The following is a 22,465-nucleotide window of genomic DNA, read 5'->3' on the forward strand; positions in this document are numbered from 1 at the left end:
TTTTGGAGTTAATTTCATTATAGTTATTATTGTTCTTGAGCTGCATTCTGCATCCGTTTAATGATCGGCTGGTGTCTTGCTGGACAACCTGTCAAATCCTCCTGTTCAACACCAGCAAAATTTTCTTGGGCCAACCACTTGAAATTATCGTTCCGTATCTCTCAGGGTCTTTCAAGAAATTTGCAACAGCAGGTTTACTATGTCCAATCTCACCAGTGATGGCACATTGAGAAAAACTTTGCTGTTGCAGCTTGACAATTCTTCCACATTCAAACTCTGTCAACTTTTAGCCTTTGCCATGTTTTTCCCCAATGTAACACAGGAGATGTCAGTGGGAGAAGTTGACAATGTTAATGGTTGAACACAAATGACTAAATTTTGTTACTTGTTTACTGATTAATGCTTCGTTTCAGTATGGTCTTAAACTTTTGACCAGCTAGTATTTAGGCTAATTTCATAGTGTTCACATTTTACCTATTAAATGCTAAAAAAGTTTATTTTTATTTTCCATTTTCTTACTTTCATCTTTCAAAGCTCTACTCAAATAAGTAGTTGGGTCTAACAATGCAAAATGCATATTTTTTCTTTATGTTTGATTAAACTTATTTCTGCACTTTTCAACAATCCCTATTTTCCTTTTTAAATTAAGAATTTTTTATTATCTTGTTTCTTAAGGTTTTTTTTTATGGAGAATAAATTTTAAGCTACATATGGCATATGCACAGAAATCAAAATATTACACTGCTGCATTCCTGAGAAATTTAAAGTTGCTTGAATAATTTGATCTTTTTTTAGCTGGCTTTCCAAGTTGAGAATGCATGGTCCATCCATATTCCTTTAGTTATGGCCAGTGAGTCATTTGAATTGCCTCATAATGTGCTTCCAGAGTATATTTCTGTTATTAATAAGTCCATAAAAATATTCTCACAAGCTATGTAATAATTTAATATTTGTCTCCAATTGATATGATGGACTAAAGTGCTGCTATTTACCACAATTTTACACATGCCTACACCACAAAAGTTTGTATGTAAATAATCTATATGGGGATGAAACTGAAAACCATGCAAACATCCAAAACAGATCATTTATTTGGTGCAACAGTGTGAACCTTCTTTAAGGAATTAACTGATGAGTACTGTTTGATTTATAGACTAAATTACATTCAATAATAAATTATTATTATTTATAACAAAAGATAATCAAGTTGTGATTTTTCTTTTTAAATTTATAAATGGTAAATCCAGGTAATATTAAGCCTATGTTTACTGTAGCTTAACCTATTTCCTATCTCATGAACATTCTCAAAAAGTTGGTGAAAGTGTACAAAGCAATGTGGCTAACATTAGGTCCAATAGTGGCACTGATATGCTGGTGCACAGTCCTAACGTTATCAATATAATAATAAATATAGTATATTTATTGCATATTATTTAACAAATGAAGTATGAAAATTGGTATAATAAATAACCACTCACAAGAGTAGAAAAATCTACTATGATAATCATTTACTGTTAGAAAACTCAGAAATAATAACAGAAAACCACCTACAATAGTAAACTTGAAAAATGATGGATCCTCAATGTGGCAGTTTCAAAATAATGAGCTATAAGTTGCAAAAATTCTTTCTAATTAATGCTTATTAGTCAAACACTAGATATATTCAATGACAAAGTGAAAGAATTAAGAGAAATTCTTCAAGCTGAAAAACCAAAGGTGCTTGAATTAATTTTAAAACTAACCCATGACATACTAATTACTGCATTCATTACCAGTGTCCAGGATTCAGTAAAATATTTGTAGCTATTTTTCTGTAGCTGCTTTTAAAATTATAATCAATAATAACTAGGCTGGAGATATTGTTGTAAATATTCATATTGTTTACTCTAATAAAATGAAGCATTTGCAACTAGTATAATGGAGCTTGACCCCTTCATTACAGTTTGTGTAGAATCAACCAAGCTCATAACCACACAAGTGTCCATGAGAGTAATTATACTATGATTTTTGATAAATGCATACATGTACATATTCACAAAATTTTGCAGGTTATTGGTAAACACTGCTAGGCTTTTTTATAGAAAATATCAGGTTCTTAAATTAAGTATTAACATTTTGTAATTAAATATTTTCTTGTGAAATCTTTCAGAATGTTTGTTATCCAACATGCAGAGTAATTTTCATTTTAAGATTAAAAATACTTTTATATATCAAAACATTATCAAGTATCACATATGAAATCTTTATAACCTTCAGATTATTATCAAATGTTTCTTTATGAAGAAACTTCTATTTTGTCTGTTACTTTCACCATCAAATGGCTAAAATGTCATGACATTATACGATTATATGTTATTACTTTCATTACATTGACTTTTCAGCCATGACCTGCTAACATCACAGAAGTTTCAATGATGCTGTACACATGCACTCATGTTACTGTATTAAACAATATAAAATTGACTTTTACAAAGTGCCCTGGGTTGGCCATGCTTTAGATGATTAGTATATTGTAAAATAGTCACAGATCACTTTTGATAAATTATTACTAGTTACATATAACTTTTAAACTTATTTTTTCATATTAAAAAAATAGAACAGTAAATAAATCAAGCAAACAATTATCTCTTCTAGTTATAATTTTTGTACTTGGTTGTTGCTTGAAATAGGTTGCTAAACCTTAAAATATTTTGCATGTGAAGGATGTGAGATGAAATTATTATTATTATTCTTAAGATTTTACATATACAACTGAATAACCCAACAATCATAAATTACTACTTTAATACCACATAATTCCATTATAATTTATCAAGTTTAGTAACTAAACTATATTTGGATCTAAAAAAATATGAAATTTCAAACAGGCTTAAGTCTCAACTTACCAACACAAAGATTTATCTCAAAAAAGTTAAGCAGTTATGCTGGTAAATTGCTGAGAAAACCACTTGAGGGATATTTTGAACTTTCAGTTGGTTATTCACAAACCATATATGGAAGTAAGTGCACATATTGTAGTTTTCCTAAAATGAAAATGTATTTCTGATAGGTACTTAACTCCCTTCATAAGATTAGCTATTCTCATTCAGTGCTGCCCTCTATTTGCAACATTTTTTTATGCCTTGCCTTGGAATCATTATATTCTAATGTATTGCTCATGCAAATTATCATGTATCATTCATTAACCAATAGTAGCATAGCATGCTCACGTAAGGCACATGACTCCCTCTACTGAGTCTTCAACTTTGAAATTTGGTAAGCATCAGAGAAGAGAAGGACAATGGGAATTGTGAGATGAAGTAAGTATCTACCAGAAATACATTTTCAGTACAAGAAAATTATAAATTCCTGTATGATACGTACCTCATATCTCAAGATTAGCCAGAAACCCACACTGAGAAAAAGGATGGCTGATGCAAGGGAGTAACAGTAGCATCCCTGAAAGTGTCTGAGGGCTATCCATGACCATAAGAGAAAGAGATCCAGAGATCAGGAGGGGAACTGCACAACCTCTAAGCCACATATATTCTTAGCCTGTGTGTATGATTTGTCAAACATAAGGACAGAAATTGAGAGGTGTAGAGTGGTTAGGTCATGTCCGAGTGTTCTTGGCAAGTCAAGTACATCCAAAACCTCCTCTACAGTGTACCAACATCCACATAAAAGTAGGATGAAGATCATAATATCTTCACCCCCAACTCAATAATACAGCAACCTGAGACTGGCCATCCTGCACTGAGAGGATGGATTTAACTTGTGAGAGGATTTATGTTGACTAATTCACTCAAATACAGCTCCTAAACACTGAAACACAACATCCACATGAAGGCAGAATGAGGGCTCCCAGTCAATGCAATGGATGAACTCCGGATGGTATGAAATGTGTAACAGAAAACCACCTCAATCAGTTAGGTGATGGAACAACTCAACAATATGTGTAAATTAATAGTGGCCTCCTTGTCTCATTTATAATACTGTGGAGTTGATGGATCAGCTCCACTGTATGATAAATGAAGTAAGGTCACATCATTTTGTGTGATAACAGAGCAACTCCAATGGTTGCAGATATTGTTGAATGTGTAAATAGAATAAGGAAGTCTTGTCATCAACTAAAGTGATGGATGAACTTTTGTGATTGTGTAAATAGCTTCAAGAAGCCCTGTCCACTAGCAAGGGGATGCATCAACTCCTGTGAAGGCCATGCCCCATACAAATCAGCAAAACACCACGACCCTAACCTCAACTGAATGGTTACAGCTAACTTTTCTGTGGAACTGGTAATAGATTTATTGTTATATGTTTATTATAATGCTTATACTTCTTTCTGTATAGTTTTCATTTTTGCATATGACGTATTTGTTGACTATGTATTGCACAAGTCCCACCTGATCTCAAAATATGTAAAACATTCATGAGTGTAAAAATCAACAATACTTGCTTATGAAAGCATGTGAAAATATTATCAAAGGTTCTACAAACTTGGGAGATTCTTATAAAAAAAACAAACAGCTAGCCGAAAGTATTAGCACTATTGGACAGCTGCAGTCAGTACGCTATAGGACTAGGAAGCTATAACTGTGATTCATATCTATTAATCAGAATACTACAGAATTGGGCCAGGAACATTTACTGATTTTGAACATTACCAACTATTCAACTTCAGTGAATAACTTTTGATGATATTATTTTTACAATGACATTAAATACCTTTGCTGGAAGGAGTGAACTTTCAACTGTTGTGAGGCCAATCAATGCGAGGTGCAACAATATCACCTCAGAAGTAATTTGCTTGGCATGGACTTAGATCGTCAATCAAATATTTAGCTCTAAACCATATATAAGGTTCAGTGTTGTCTGCAAGTTTGTAAAACTCTTGTATATAAACAATGATTTGTAATGACTATTAGTAATAAACACTCTTATAAATTGTCCTGTTTTTATGTTTGCATATTAAAATTTGTTTAAAAAAAAAAAGGAAATTGTGTGTACCTATCCTGTTGGCAAATAACAAATTTAACATATATTAACATTTAATTAACTACTAAGATTCAAATTCAAATTTATGGTTACTTAAAATAGTAATATGTAAAAAACCCATTCAGGACAGTGCCTCCATGGTTAACCTCCCCAACAGCTTGAAGCTGAAAAGTGGAGTATGGGAGTCATTACCACTTTTGGGTGACAATGAGGCAGACAGGAGAGCATGCCAAGCTAATTTCCTTGCAGAAATACAAGGATAACAGAACAACAATAATTTGAGTATCAAGAGAGGGAAAATGAAGGATGAGATGATAAAGAAATAGGTAACAGGAATAAAACAACATAAGCCTGATGCAGAATTTCCAAGAAGACCAAATTAGGCCAAGAAGAACTTCCAGATTGGAAATGGAATGATCAGCAAACTCTAGAGTAGGCACAAGATAAAGTCCTCATCAGCCAGCAAAGGCTCAACAATTTCAGTAGAAGCTGTGGCAAAGTCCAGGGAGAAAGATCGGACTCTGTAACATTCAACCACCCAACATGTGACAACAGATAAATCCATTGTCAAGTTGCCCACATCTGAGGCTTGTGAGAAACTCTAGTTGCTGTTATAATCTTTAAAGTTGTAAGGTGAACTTCAGAATGGACTGCACAGAAAAGTTTCACAAAACACAAGTTTTGAAATAAGGTGATGTGAATTAACTGACAAATTAAAAAATCTGGTTTAGAAAATTAAATGAAGTTTAAAATGAACCACTTCATGAGGAAAACAAATTCAAAAATACAGCAATGAGCAAACTGAACTCAAACAAGGAGGTCTCAGAGGAACGTAAAGGGAATCATATGCACAATGTGAGCATGCTATGTTACTAATGGTTGACTGATGATTTGCATGAGAGACAGATTGGAATATACTGATTTAAACAAAGTGGCTCTGTTCATTTTTTCCATTTTCCAATACAGTACTTATCTCCTTTCATAAGATTTGCTAGTCTCATTCAGTGCTGCTCTCTATACACAAACCTTTTCTCTATGCATGCCCCAATCCTTGTGCTCCCACCTTTTTAGAATTAGTATTTTCCAATCTCTCTCTCATGCAAGTCATCATGGATTAGTCAACCAATAGTAACATAGCATGCTCACATTATGCATATGACTCCCTCTACATTCCTCTACCAGACCTCCTTGTTTTAGTTCAGATGTGCCTTTTTCTTTGCTCATTGTTGCATTTTTGAATTTGTTTTCCTCATGAAGTGGTTCATTTTAAACTTAATTTAATTTGCTCGACTAGATTTTTTTAATATTTGTTAGTTAATTCACATAACCTTATTTCAAAAATAAATAGGAGATTCTCATTTTATATTGTAGCTTTCTCATATTGGTAATTTGAGTTCCTAATTCATACAAAGCTATAGACTTTGTATTTGGCATCGCATACAACATTCAGCTAACCACATAATACACAAAAATTGATGTTTAGGTGTGTTGTTTAATAGTTACTTTTAAGTTCAGAAATTAAATAATGTATAATATGACCATTTGAAGCATAAATTACAGTTTGATACCAAACATAATGACATAAGTTCATAAAATAGTGGTTTAATACAATTTTGAATGTATGTCAACAAATTCCTTTGACATATAAGGAAAGGGTTAAATGGCTTCAAAGAGCTAATAGTGAGAGCAATGAAAAATTTGGAGTTTTAAAGTGGAAATCCTGATTTTGAAGAATTAAGTTTAAAATAGTCCAACTTTTGCAGATGTTTATTCAGTAGTTGTACATAGATTTTCATGCAGTATACCTAACTGTTTTTGCTGTAGGCTTCAAACAGAGACTTGGCCAGTATCAATGAAAAAAAAAAAAACTGATAAAATCTCTCCTTTTCTTTCAAGAATTAACATAAAAATAGTTCTACAACCTACACAAAAGTTGTTTTAATCAGTTTGCTCAGATTGGAGTAAAATATTCATAGCTAATTTTTCTTTAGGCTTGTTAAGCAAGAAAATATGAATAATAATGACAAGAAAAAAAAATGGATAAATTTTGTCTAACAATTGAAAGATCCCCTTCTTATGCTATTATCAATATTTTAGCAGCCTTAGTCATTAATATAGAATGTTTTGAGTGTTGTTACAAGAACAAGTCTGTTTTTTAAGATTGTTTTTCTTTGTATGTTCTATTAACATTTTTGTGAAATTCCTAGCCAAACTATTAAGAACCGCTATCATGGCTCATGATAAAATCAAAATTATCTTTCCTATTTTATAATTTAATGATTAACTAACTAAAAATTACATTCTTACAGTTTTCAACACCTTGGAGCAAAACAATTTTTATTGTCATGTTTGTTTGTTTTTCACTCCAGTGAGTATTGTTACCTCAAAGTAATAACCATGCAAGAAAAGGCTCAATGAGAGTGAATTGTTGGGGTGGGCCAATTGCATGGTTTCTGAATTTGCCAGATATCACTCCACTAGACCTTTACCTAAGGAGATATGTTAAGAACATAGTATAACACACAACTACAAGTACCAAAGAGCTAAGACCGTGATAACAGACACAAATGTCACTGTAACTGTGTGCATTTTATACCAAGCATGGACTGAAATTATATATCAGGTAGACAAGCCTAGAGCGACTAATGGTGCACATGTAGAAGTACACTAATATGTTAGAAAAAACTGTTTGAATTGAACTATTAGATGTTGAAAACTGTAAGGTCATATTTTTAGTTATTTAATTATTAAATTATAAAACAATAGAGATAAATTTGTACCAGCATATACAATACTAATAAAACTGCAAAACACAGTATAAAATATGAATTAATCTTGGTGAAAGCATTGTCATTTACCAACTCCATACTTTAATGACAAGTAAATAAATTACTTATCCATATCAAACCCTCTTTTAATTGCAAATAGCCCATTCCAGGCTTCAGGTAAATTTCAAGCCCATGGAATAATTAACAGAATATAAGCCTTGATTATCTGTTTGAGGTTAAAATATGTTCATGTGGGATCATAAAGGAAACTATCTAATTTTAGAAAAAACAATGTGGATTTTACAGAAGGAACTAAAAGATATTAAGCTTTGTGGACCATTAAAACAATGGTAACAGTACAAACACTGACTAAGCCCAGTTTACAAAATCTTATGACCTGAAATATGAATATTTATAATAAATAAATAAGAATATTAATGTGACCCTCAACTAATACAAACAGTTCGAAAAGCTTAGTTTTCACACAACCTTTAACTTCCAGTCACCATACAGCTAATCTCCTCCCACCAACTGAATGTAACAAAAGCTACCTATTATTAGGAATATATATCGGTGTAAGTTTTTCTGGTTTCCTTAGTACTCTATTAATGAACACAACCACTTTAGTTATTAGCTCACATTTTCTATTGCATGCCCAGTGGAGCAGTACTTTTTGAGTGTACTCTAGTCACTTTGCTACAGTAACACAATTTTTGTAACTGATTTCCTAATACTTAACATTTACTGCCCAGTGTAAAATAAATTGCCTAGTTACATTGATCAGATATTTGATCAATCTCTTTGCCAATTTTACTAGACAGCCATGTTATATCAAATAAACAAACCTCCTGACTGGTTCTCTGGTGTTAAATCCACCAAGTCACCTAGAAGATCTTGGTCTGTGGATTTACTTTTCTGTTCCTTTGCAATTCCATCAACAGATAAAGATTCTTGGAAGGAGTGATCTATTAAAGACGTTTTTTTGTCTTCACATTCTTGGTCCTACAAAATGCAAAATAGAAATTACTATGCCATAACAAAAATAATATAGTATTAATTCTGCTATATTGGTGAAGATACAAAGTAACAATGATGAAGTTAACTATTCTTGATATTAGAAAGACACATAGGTTCAAGAAGTCTTGATACAAATGAAACTCCATAACCATGTAGGGTTTCTATTTCTATCAAGTATTCAATGTCATTCTTAAATTATTATTTTGCAAATTATATGTTCATAATTTTTTTGTCAGTAAAGTTACAAATACGTATTTTAATACATAATAGCCCTTTCCAACCTATCTTATATTACTTTATTGCAGGAGAAAATTACATTATTAAATTTATAAAAATGTTGTCTGATCTCTCTCCTCACATCTACATAATAAAATTTTAATTGAAATATTCAGATTTTTAATTTTTATTAGAGGAGAAAAAATATTTAAGCTTCTTGCATGCATATATAATATTTGATAAAATTTAAAACAAAGCTATAAATATATGGTATTTTGCTTACAGTTATCTACTTTAACTGTTTTGCAACAGGTATCCCTTTAAACATGTTTCTGCATGACTCACTGTGTTACATTAAAAATGTAATTAAATTTCTTTACTATTAAATTAGTGGATAAAATGATCATTATAATGTGTTATGGTTCAAAGTTTTGTGTCCTTTATTTAAAAAAAACCTTTAAAAACTACTTAAAGCTTCAAATGTGTTGTCATATTACCAATGAGCCAATAAAATTCTCTGTTTGACATTCTATATCTTCATTAATATAAAAACAGTTCTGTGGATGCACATCTAAACTACACAATGCTTAAATAAGTTTCTGACTTGTACATTTTAAAGTTCTCTAAAGGAATAGAAACAAGTTGAAACAAGTAATAAATTTCTTCAATCCCTGATAGCTACCACATCCATCTTCAACAGTTTTGTTTTAGTTTTATAACTTAAATGTAGAATTTTACATATATTACATGTATAGTCAATAGAAAGAGCTCATTTTATACTACAATCTAGCAATAGTTATCTTAAAATTATCACACAGTTCTCATTACAGAATACATGAAACTAACTACAGTATCATTGGCTGACAGACTACAGCACTTACAGTTGTTTCTTACCTAAATGTGTTATGGTTAGAGTTACAGTTTAAATGGGATTTAGGTCTTACTTTTATATTTTCATTAATTATGTTTCAAAATGTATAATAAAAAGTTTAAACATTTTTAAAATTACATCATACTTTGCAATACATGATGACGAGAAACCCACTTGAAGTAAACGTGCATCTCAAGATGGCTGGGTATGGATATTAAAACTTTTGTTGCATTAGTTCTAAAGATTTACAATATTAGATAGTGCATAAAAAGTTTGTTGAAAGGTTGTGTACATCTGCCAGAGACTAATACTTCTCAAAGACACAGTGTATATTGTTGTACAAGTGAAATTCATGACCCAATTTCCACAAATTATGAGTCAAAGGTAGTGAGAAAAACTGTAAAATGAAATGACTGCATTTCTTCACACTAAAGTTCCTATTGGTTCCCCACATACTTATTTTCTGAAGTAGTTATTAAGGTTTCTTAAAGTGGAGTTACCTGTAGCATGAGCTTGAAGATTAGTTTAAGCTTATTGAAATAGGTGTATATAATTTGTAGGAAATAGATGCAACTTTCATAATGAAAGTATTTTACATGAAATCCTATCTATTTATATTAGTTTCATATATATATATAAATTTTACTGAAAATATATTTAAAAAGTTGGCTACAGCATGTTATTGTATTATTCCTAAAACACATGTGAAACTGGTTTTAAGATCAACAGCTGAAACTTCACCATGCTCTAGAATGTCATGCAGTGGTTTTTATTTCAGTCACAAATTGTAACTTTACCATAAAATAAACCTAACTTAGGTTTAAAAATTTTCAAAGTTTATAATTCTTGATATCTGAAGTATAGGTGTTTCATTTGAGAGTTATTAAATTTTTCTAACAAAAAAAAAACAACAAAAAAAAAAACATTCTGTCAATAATAACTTGTATATTACTTTGCAAATATAATACAAAATTATAAGTAAATAAAAGAAACTTACAAATACATTTCTTTTTTTTCCATACACAGCAGCAGCTCCTAAATCTACCTTTTTTAATCCTTTCTTTTTCATTGGTGAATCTTGCTTATTGATGTTTTTAATATTCTGTTTTCTTGGAGAGTTGAGATCTATCTCCCTTATTCCTAAATCACTTTCATTTGATATTTTGTCCTCATCATTGCTGTAGAAAAAATATTCTAATCGCATTTAATAAGATGTGTCTTGAAGTTTTCAGTTTATTAAAAGCAGCTCAAAAATATGACAAAATTTATTAATTAATGTATAATATTTCATTACATATGAAGAAAATTTCACTAAGTGTAACACAGAAATATGTATACATTTTTTATTATTTTTCCTTTACATAGAATATTTTATAAATATAAGTTTTAGCAACTGTTGAAATGACATACAGAAACACGTAATAAATATAATCTTGTATGTAAATCACTGCTACTCACCTGTCAGGAATGTCTTCATAACTTTTGCCTTTATCCAATGAAAATCTTGAAGTTACAGTATTCTGGTGACTTTGGAAATTCTCAAAATCATCCTTTTCCTTCCAAAGGTCTTTGTCATACCTGTCATTATACCTATATTTAATAAAATAGATATTCTTCAGCACCCTTTACAAATCACTACCTTTAAATAAAATAAGTAATCCTCAAAATCAATGATGGCATATGACAAGCTATTGTAAATGCTGGTAAACATCAAGCATGGTGAAAAAAAAATGCAACTTGGAAAAAAGAACTCAATTTGTTTTAGCTGCACAGACTTTTAGCTCGTACTTCTGTCATTTCTCAACCAAGTAGAGATCTAATTACAAGTTTTGGACTCAGGAGATCAAACCCTTTCAACAGATGTATTTGACCATGCCCAAGGTCTGACAGTTTAATTTACTCTGATCCAACCTAACAGAATTTCAATTTTAAAGTAAACTGGGAGAGATCTGGATGAGTAATAAAATCAAATCATGTATACAAGCACTCCACACTTGGTATTGCTGGTGCATAAAAATATAACTAATAAAAGGGGGGGGGAAATGTTTCACATGTTAATTAACTTTAATCCTGTCTATAAGAAGTTCAAATGCCATACCTATTGAAGATTTTCTCTTCTTTTGTTAATTTTTTTCTAAATAACTTCAAACATTAAGATTTATAGAAAAATATCATTGATAAATGGCTAAAATGTTTAATGATACAACACATCCCCTTGCTAATATGAGATGTCAGTTTTGACAGAATTTAGTCAACTGCTGAAACAGGTAATCCTAAAACCCACAAATCTAATAAATTATATCGTCATTAAAAAAAAATAAATTTAATCATGATATTTGTAAAATGAAACAACAAAAGAATGAATATGCTTTTATATCACATTTTGTTTGTTAACTGTCAAATAACCACCTGAAGTCTTCCTCAGGATCCACATTTGCTTACATAACATTAAATAATAATTATAATAATCATTTATTAATTAGTACAGTCTTCCTAACATCAAACACATTCCTCCGTACATGATAATCATCATTAAAAGAAAAAACAAAACAGGAAGCTTGAAAAGTTTTAAAATGATACTATTCCTTTTATGTTCTAACCATTTTTTGATGCAATTTTCAACATATCCTTTCATTCATACAACAGGCATTTTTGAAAAAAATTATTTTTGGCAAAACAAAATTTGGCAAACTACCAATACTGACTCAAGATGTCCAAGATAGTTGCCAGTTTGTTTGGTTTTAAAATAACCAATCATCCTTTACTGATTTTATGGAAATCAAATAAACTGAAAATTAAATAAAAAATATTTTACTATTATCTATAAGTGCAATGATGTTAATTCATAAAATATCTATTAAGAATAATGTGATTTAAAAAAAAAAAAAAAAATTCAAAATACCTTTACTAAGCTTTAAGCAAGCTCCATTCACTTGACTTTTTCATTTCACATACTATATACACTGCTGGTCAAAATCTTAAGGCCAATGAACATAAAAAAAATACATGCATTTTGAGTTGTTAGACTCAACAGCTTCGAAAGATAAAAATAAGAAAAGGGAAAATAAAAATAAAAAACATTTTTAGCATTCAATAGGGAAAATGTGAACATTATGAAATTAGCCTAAATACTAGCTGGTCAAAAGTTTAAGATCATACCAAAAAAAAACCACAACAGGGTAGGAAATGCCCAACAAGAGGTCTCAGTAGTGAGTTGCACAACCTTCATTGCGTATAACTTCAACTTTACGATTTTTAAAGCATTTCTCTTGTAGATGCTGTCTTATTGTTCTTGAGCTGCATTCTGCATCCATAAGGGGCTTAATCTGGTTTGACAATCAGCTGGTGTCTTGCCTGACAACTTGTCAAATCCTCCTGTTCAATGCCAGCCAAATTTTCTTGGGCCAACCACTTGAAATTCTCGTTCCGTATCCCTCATGGTCTTTCTAGAAATTTGCAACAGCAGGTTTACTATGTCCAATCTCACCAGTGATGGCACATTGAGAAAAACTTTGCTTTTGCAGCTTGACAATTCTTCCACATTCAAACTCTGTCAACTTTTTAGCCTTTGCCATGTTTTTCCCCAATGTAACACAGGAGATGTCAGTGGGAGATGTTGACAATGTTAATGCTTGAACACAAATGACTAAATTTCGTTACTTGTTTACTGATTAACGCTTCGTTTCAATATGGTCTTAAACTTTTGACCAGCTAGTATTTAGGGTAATTTCATAGTGTTCACATTTTACCTATTAAATGCTAAAAAAGTTTATTTTTATTTTCCATTTTCTTACTTTCATCTTTCAAAGCTCTACTCAAATAAGTAGTTGAGTCTAACAATGCAAAATGCATATTTTTTCTTTATGTTCATTGGCCTTAAGATTTTGGCCAGCAGTGTACAAGCCACACCATTCTTCCATCATAGTAACATTGATAATGTATTAGTTAACTATATTTTGAATGTAACTACAAGGTCTTGGCATGCACACTTTGATCTACCTGTTATGAGAGGATTAACTGATTCAACTAATCAGCTCTAACCAATATAGAAGTTTGTGGATGTACACAGGCTGTTTGAAGCTGAAATATATGTATGATCGGATTTACTAATATTCAAAATTTATGTGGATAATCATGCAAATAATAAAAATACGTTCATTTGATACTAGCTCTTAATGATTTTACAGTAGTTTCAATAATTACCAAAATCCAATTATCAGCTCATATATCACAGTTTCATGAATTAAGGTACTACAAAGTGAAATTGACAGATTTAGTTGTATTTGACAAAACACCTATCACAGTATGTAAAATATATTTCAATGATAGTCTTCTACTCTCTATAACCATCAGTTTTTTAATAGAAAAACTTTATTCCTATGTTCTTGACTTGGATAAAGTGCACATTATTATATTTTATATGGTAACATTACAAATTCAACTGAATAACCTTTATGATCAATATATTAATTAATAGACTTGGCATTAAAATGTCCTTTATAATTCAAAGTTTTATATCATCTGAATTGTATTTTAGTTTCAAAAGAAAATATTTGAATAAATTCTCAATCACCTCTTTTCTGTGTCAGATAACACATCTCTCCTACAAAGGGTTAGCATGTTTAGTTAGACAGGAATTCAAACCCATGACTCTGACATTTTGAGTCAAGCTCCCTAATTTGGAAAAGTTGTAACTTTTTCAATTTAATAACTTTCTAAAAATTTAGATTAGATTATGCTCATACTCATTATGTTTTTTTTTTAGTTTATATTTGTATTCTTTTAATACCAGATATTTCAAAACAGACAATGCCAGAAGAAGCTTTCTTGATCCCTCAAAATCACTTTGAAATGACGGGAATTGCTCACTTACACTCCATCCTAGAGCACTTTCTTGGATCTGCCTGTAGGAGCTCACAATTCATTATGTATCTTATCTCAGAATTCTCAAACATTAGGGAAAATCCTATTAATTACATTGCCCAATTATATCTTTGCTTTCCTTTATAAATCAAAAAACAAACAGAAAATCAATTAATTTAAAAATGTACAAATGAGCAAGCAAACACAAATTTACCTGGAACTTTGTGAATTACTAGACATTCCAACATATTTGTCTTTCGATTTCTTTGCTTTTTTCCTTTCTTGCCTAAGTTTTTCATCATCCTGGATAAACTCAATGAGTTCCTTCACCCTTTGTCGAACTAAAAAAAATTAAGTAAATTCAAATACTAAATGTGCAATGAATAAAAAACATTTAAACAAACTATACATATAATAAACAAATGCAAGTTCTCCAAGACTTTTCAATGTAGTAGTTACTAGAAATGTAACAAAAACCACTTTAAATCCAAACAATAACAAACTTTACAAGTGTTTTATGTAATAATTCAAAACTTTCTAGTTTTTTGGATACTAAACTGCTGATGAATTATCTTAAGGAAACTAGACTTTGTTTACAGATTCTATGTGCTCAATTATCATTTCTAGCAGGACATTCAAATCACGTTACATGGTTGCCTTTTGCTTATGGGCATGCCTAAAGGGTTACAAAGAAACCTAAGAAAAGTACGACCTCACAGTTCCTTCTATGTGTAAGTATGAAATTTTACCAATTCAAGACAGTTTTGTCTAATTAAGAATCTTTGAAAGAAACAAAGAAAACAAGATCTCAAAACTTACCATTTATTCCTTGATCTTTGCCACATTCATCTATGAAGTGATAACTTTCAAGACTTCTTAAATCATAAATATGTTCCCTGGTACTTGTGACAACACGTTCAGATCCATTTTTTACAAGATATGCTAAAACTAATAAAGACTTAAAAAAAAATCTTTAATTATATTACATGATTAACCCAAAGACTAAGCAGTTTAAATATATAACATTAAGAACAAAAAAGGAAGTCACTTGGTACTTTGCTCTTTTTGTACACCCACCACTGACAAAAGTACATATTTAAATGAACTTATTTGTCAAGAAATTATCTAATCCTGATTTGAACTGTTTTAAGATACTAGCCTCCATCAATACAGATTATAACTCTTTTAATAAGCTTATCGTCATTGTTAAAACATGAAACTGTATTAACTTTTTATAGTCCAGTTAACAACTAACATGCTCAAAACATTTACCATATTGGCAAGGCTTTGGTGAATTCATAGTGTTTTTCTTTTACATCATCATATTGCACTAAATGATTATTTAAAGCAGGGGTTCCCAACCGGTGGGTCGCGACCTTGGCAGGGGAGTTGCAAAGCCTTGGCAGGGGAGTCGCGTAGCCTTGTTAGAAGTAGCTTGGGATAACATTAATTTTATTTCATCAATTACATTTTCATGTTGCGAGTGCCAAAAGGTTGGGAACCCCTGATTTAAAGCTTCTTTTATCAGTAGCAGTGGATTCTCGATGAGGAAACCAAAGCTTAATATTGAAGTGGAAGACAACTTATAAACATAAAACATTTTGTTTACAAGGTTCAAGTGTTTCAGAATATCTTATTCCATCTTGAATGAAATCAGAAAATCATGTTACAAAGATGATTATTACTAAAATTATAACATAATAATATAATCATTATATTACTTAGTTATTAAAAAAGCAGTAAATAGATAAAACACAAGAACTGAGTTATGTGTGAAAATTTAGGAAAACTTAAGATCTAGAGTGCTTTGAAAGTCATTAAGGGTCAGGTGGTCTTCAGTTATGAGTACACTTTCTTCAATGTTGTTTTCAAGGTATGAAGATCCTGTGGTAATGATAGCAAAAAATTGTTAACTGAAACACTGTGACCTGTGGTTTCAGAATGGAAACGAATGAGTGTCTGGGATTATGTAGTGGATGACTGGTTCTGTTAGATATTCCTAAATGTTCACAAACACTAGTTTATAAGTGACATCTTGTTTTGTCAATTTATGTGACCTTAAAGTCACTACACATATTTATATGTGAGCCATGAATGTCAAAGTTTAAGTGCTTGATCTTTGGACAAAAATAAGTATTTAGACCTAACCTCTACATTCAGCAGCATGTAATATACACATGTATAAACATTGTTTTATCCATTTACTTTCCACTTTTCTTAACAACTAAGTAAACTAATCTATATATATGTAAAAACTGCTGGTTTTTACATACATATATTTTTCTCTACAAGTGGGTTTTCTCATAATCACGGATTATTAAGTAAACTGATCATTATGTTATTCTTTTGGTTTTAATCATCCTTATAACAAGATTTTCAGATTTCACTTAAGGTGAAACATTCAAACCTTGTAAATAAAATGTTCCTTATGTGACCTTACATGTTTTATCATTCAGCTTCATCTTGATTATTCAGGCATGCCAATGACATTTATGAAAAAAAGAGGAAAAGGTATATAGCCTGGCGCCAGAAGCGCCACAGCGAGGCGCAGCCGCGCCTGACTAGGGGGGTCCAGGGGCATGCCCGGAGACTGCCTCCAAGATGGTGGTCAGATTTTTTTTCTGCAATAAACATTGAAAAAATACGATTTTTCCTTAAAAAACCACCTACCCGGCCCCCAAATCGCTCATATTTTCTCCTCGAATTTACACGAATCTTGTGGGTGATTGTTGGCCATTTGAAAACCGAGGAAATCTGCGTTTCAGCAGAAAAATGGCACGCATGATTATTAAACTTCTTTTTTTCACACTACAGAAGTAAGACTTACTGGCATATTATTTTAATGGCAACTTGTACGCTACACTACAAAAGCAGGATTAACACAATGATTTTCCTATTCTTAGGCAATAGCCACCTGTTTATTTACACATCAAAAATTAAAAGTCTTGCATATCTGGTCCTTGACCCTTTAAAATATTATTTGGATCTGTTCTTTATCAAGTCTTAAATTTATACTACTGCCAAAAGCTTAATATCTACATGATTTATGCCATTACACTTTTCCTATAGAATTTTCAAGATCAAGTGTATTGCTAATATTTGTTCAAGGATAAAAAATCTGAAAGCTCAGTCATCACATAATCTACAACAAAAACTTTGTCATCAGCATCTTTTAAGGACCAATTTTCATTTTAATATTTTTATTACTTTTAATGTAACTAAATAAATTATTGCTATTAGTTTCAAGATTATTGGCCAACTATTTCTCACAAGCCTTTTTTGATTTCTTAATTTCTTCCATCCTATCTGGCAAATGAAACTTTTTACAACAGTTATTAACCTTCTCTCTCATAACATCAGTAACTTAATTAGGTTTGATTTTCTCCATTATTCACTTCCTACTTTTAATGCCATGCTTATCTTGAATTAGGACAAACTTGTTTCAAAAACCGACATAGAAAATAAGTTGTTATTGACAGTAGTAAAACCCAGCACCTTACAAGAGTTTGGAAATGAGAATCTATGATTACCTGAAAAAGTAAAAGTAGATTCAAAGTTAACATTTTTCTAAACTGAAAATGTGTTTCCAATAATACCACTACAAACAGTACAGTTCCAGTCTTTTATACTCCACTTAAATGCCCTTAGCAATATCTAATTTGCCAATCTCTCTACCCTCATCAATGAGCCCTCTACCCTGATATTGTATATAAGCACCTCACTTAGATAACAATCACTTTTTTGAGACTTACAATATCCCACTGGCTCTTAGTAAGAAGGAAGGATGGGACATTATCAGCACAGGTGCTATGGGAAATAAACTTTTAGTTTAGGAAAATATTAACTTCCAAAACATAGTTAACTCTGCTAACAATATAGCTAGAATTCTACACTGAGAAAGTGAATGGATTGTTGTAGGCATGATCCATATAGAAATCATTTGCATAAAACAATGGTGTACCAAGATAAGAGTGGTACACAAATGGGAGAATTGCACTACATCCTGAATCGGTATGCTCTTCACCCAGAACCTGGTTACTGTATCAAAAGTGGAATATAACATGAATAATCATTATAGACCATTTCGAATTAAACAGCCAAGGTACCACGACTAGAGGTTGGAATTAATGGGTCTTGATCCCTATATCCTACGTTGATGGCTAGGGCTAGTGCATTGCGATGTCATACATGTCGATGCAAATACATACTTTTGAATGGATCACGATTTGTAGCCATACAGTGATGCATTCCAAACTACTGGAATCACATTGAGAAAGCAAGTGCCACCAAAGTGAACAAACTCTCCTTCACCTAAAGAAGTCTGAAATGTACCCCTCCAGGCTTGAAATAACAGAATCGAATATGCCTCACTCAACCAAAGGAACAGAACTCATGTGGTATAGAATTATGAACATTCATCCTCACTTCCAAACCAAACAGACAAGGAGCATTCAAATTGTCTTTACAATTATGGAAAGGATGTGGAACAGAATGACACACAACACTTCGTCAGGGAAAAACTGTAACCAATGCTTTGTCATCAAAAAGTGATTACATTATCTAAGTAAGCTGCTTATATACAGTACCAGGACAGAAAAAGCATTGATGAAAGTGGAGAGATTTGTGAATTAGATATTGCTAAGGGCATTTACGTGGGGTATAAAAGACTGGAGCATGTGAAATCAATGCTTATATAGGCACAGCCAGTATCAAACAAAAACTCTAATGTCAGCAAATGGTAAATATGTATAGGAATCTTTACTTTTCTCAAAAGTGAGTGTTCATGAATCATTCTGAAGGACAAAACGGCCCTGATCATCAATACATTATACACTGACTCATCTGTCTGTTAGTGTGGCAAATAACAATTGTTATTTATAAACTTTCTATACTTGAAACACAATTTTAAAGTAATGAAATTTAAAAACAACAAAGGTCCTGCTGGTTTACTAAGGATGTCTCAGCCACTGAACCTTAAAAAAGCCAGCCATTATCACTTAAATATTTATCAAACCTACCAAATTTTATAGTGTTCCCTAGGCATATCAAATTCTCATCATTCAATAAAAAAAATGATGATACATCAATACTATTAATACCCTTAACAATCTTTTTTTTTTCAAGAAAAATAATTTCAGTGATGTTTTCATCCTCATAGCTCTCCTCTGACAACAATGCAAAGTCTTTCTACAGATAAGGAGCCCAAAACTAGATAATCTAAGTTCTTTTCTCAAACAGCACCACCTTCATCACAGACACCACCACCACAGACATTAACCCTACTGCTATAGATTTTCCTATTGTCAGGGGATAAGTAGTAGAAATCAGTAGTTGTTTTTATTTATTTATTTACTAAGCTGTGTATCAAGAAAATAACTGAAATTTAAGAGCTAACTTATTTGTAAATACTAATATATATATATGTAATGTATTATAACTGAAAATGTAACTATTTTACAAAATACTGGTCCTCTAAAACAAAGTTAAGGTAGATTACTTTTTCAATTTTCAGTTTTATGCCACTGGATACATTAACATGATATTTACATGCATCATGATTACAACTTCTGGAATGATAGTTGGACACAGCTTGCAGGTCAATAAGAATAAGATAAATATATACAAAGAAATGTATAATGTTATGTTGTTTAATTGTTAGAAATTGTAACCATTCTAGAATGAAAAAAAAGCACAACTTAAATCTTATTTTCTAATTTTTTTATAATGGCACGAGTTTGGTCAATTCAACTAGATCCATATATATAGAAAATATAGTTTTCTAAAAAAAACATTTGATATTTATCTGGATTTTATTAGGAGACTATAGGGATTTTGCAAATGAAATTTAACAATTTTCTGATGCATAGAAATATTTTCAATCTTCAAAACAAAATATTCTGTGTGTGGAATAATTAACTTTTGCAAGAAAAAATGCATATGCAAATCTAATCTTTAATTTAAAAAATCTTTAAATTTAATTAAAATATCTGATATTTTGTGTTCAAAAGCCTTGTCTGATAGTCTGCCAAGTTTCATGAACATACACTGTATTAAGTTGTAGTATGAAGAATATAATAAGCACAAAATAGTTATGAGGACAGTTCCTGGAGCTGAGCCTGCAGTGAAACGGTTAATATTACCAGCAAATTTAAGCAATTTATTGACCATTCCTTTATCTATGTCACTGATGTAAATCACAAAAGGAGCCTTTCCTTGCATAATAATTACCTGTAAAAATGAGATAGTTTGAATATAAATATACATCATAGAGAAGTATTTTATAAGTGAATATTATATATATACTATTTATAGATATTATCAAAAAAACATCCTAAAAACTACCATTTAATACATTATATATAACAAATTTTTTATGGATCACCTACAAGGCAGTACTTACAATATTTTAATTTTGACAACACTATGTACATGTTTTTACCTTGTATGTTCTCCTCCAATTTTTTTTATCTTGCAGCATTCGCCTCCATAGCATTCCCATAACCTCTGGAAACTGCTCATATGAAAAGGTACCTTGTGCAATTTCTTGCATCTGATGTCCAGTGGGACCCCAAGGGTCATCATTGGTAGCTTCTCGAACTTTGGCTTCAATTTCAGTATAGTTCATCACAACATTAGTGCTACATTATGAATAAAGAAATGTTATAAGAAAAAGAACTCTCCATTAAAATTTTTTACAGATATTAGAATTTAAATAAAATATGAAATTAAGGATCCCTAACATTAAGAGCAGATTCAGGTATTCAAGCCCACAGAAAATCTACCTTTCACCATCTGTACCCATACAATATGAATTAGTCACATCTAAAGTTTTTAAGTAGCATTTCAGCATTTAAAAAAAGATCAGAAGATTGTACAGAAAATTAATTTGGGCAACAGCATTCAGCACAAATAAGGCAAGTTTCTAATACATAAAAACTCGCTGAGAATTTGAGCTGGTGTTGCAGAAGACACTAAAAAAACCTTTTAAAGCTGTGATATAGAGAAAAAAAAACTAAGCAAAATTTTAAATTGTTTTTGTAATTGCTATTTTCCTTATTTTTTATTTCTGGCCCAACATTTTCTTGAAATGTTTTTTTCTGATTTGGATGCTGAAAAATGTGTGCCCAAACTTAATCTCCATTGTACTCTAAAGATACTTTAAAAGTAACAAATTTAGGATTGCTAATTTTAGAAACAGTTGTAAGAATAATCAAGAAAGTCATGATTTTTTATAATAATGGTTTTAATTCAATCAGTATGCAAACAATGGGCTTATTACAAACACTAATTTCTTACACTCTCATACCTGCAGGATATTTCCTCAGGCTAAGCATATCATATTTTGCTCATTAATAAATGATTTACTTGCCCTTGGATACAATTATATATTTAAATTTTGTTTGACTTAAACCACAGCACTTATTGTACAATAAAGATTGTGAAGCTATGGTGGGCAACCTAATTAACATGTAGGTCAAATTTATGGCCCTCAAACACTTTCAGTGACTGCAAAATCCCCTTTACCTGTCATAAGTCAAACAATTATAGTAGCTGAGGAACAAAAAAAAAAGCTCTCAAGTTCTTTTATTTCATTAAACACCAATCCGTTTATATCCAACCATTATTATCCAAGATTTTATCAAGCCCTTTCTTGAGTTCTTTCCTATCCTGTAGTGTGCATACCATGTCACTGGTCATAATATGAGACTAAACTGTTTAAAAATACAATTTTATAATTTGTAGATAACTGCTA

General features: G+C 31.1%; 1 protein-coding gene across 3 annotated transcripts in view; it reads right to left on the minus strand.

Moving 5' to 3' along the window:
- LOC143229096 (clathrin interactor 1-like) overlaps positions 1-22,465 on the minus strand; it is a 71,723-nt gene that overhangs the window by 48,539 nt on the left and 719 nt on the right. The window contains exons 2-7 of one of the 3 annotated variants that reach the window (XM_076460921.1): positions 21,152-21,350; positions 15,532-15,670; positions 14,927-15,053; positions 11,308-11,439; positions 10,895-11,027; positions 8,591-8,747 (exon numbers count right to left, since the gene is read on the minus strand). In XM_076460921.1, the coding sequence (XP_076317036.1) occupies positions 8,591-8,747; positions 10,895-11,027; positions 11,308-11,439; positions 14,927-15,053; positions 15,532-15,670; positions 21,152-21,350 (887 nt within the window). Of the gene's footprint in view, positions 1-8,590; positions 8,748-10,846; positions 11,028-11,307; positions 11,440-14,926; positions 15,054-15,531; positions 15,671-21,151; positions 21,351-22,465 lie in introns of all 3 variants that reach the window. The other 2 variants (XM_076460920.1, XM_076460919.1) reach the window with 2 other exon arrangements.

Source organism: Tachypleus tridentatus, chromosome 10 (assembly GCF_004210375.1).
Source record: "Tachypleus tridentatus isolate NWPU-2018 chromosome 10, ASM421037v1, whole genome shotgun sequence".
Lineage (NCBI taxonomy): Eukaryota > Metazoa > Arthropoda > Merostomata > Xiphosura > Limulidae > Tachypleus > Tachypleus tridentatus.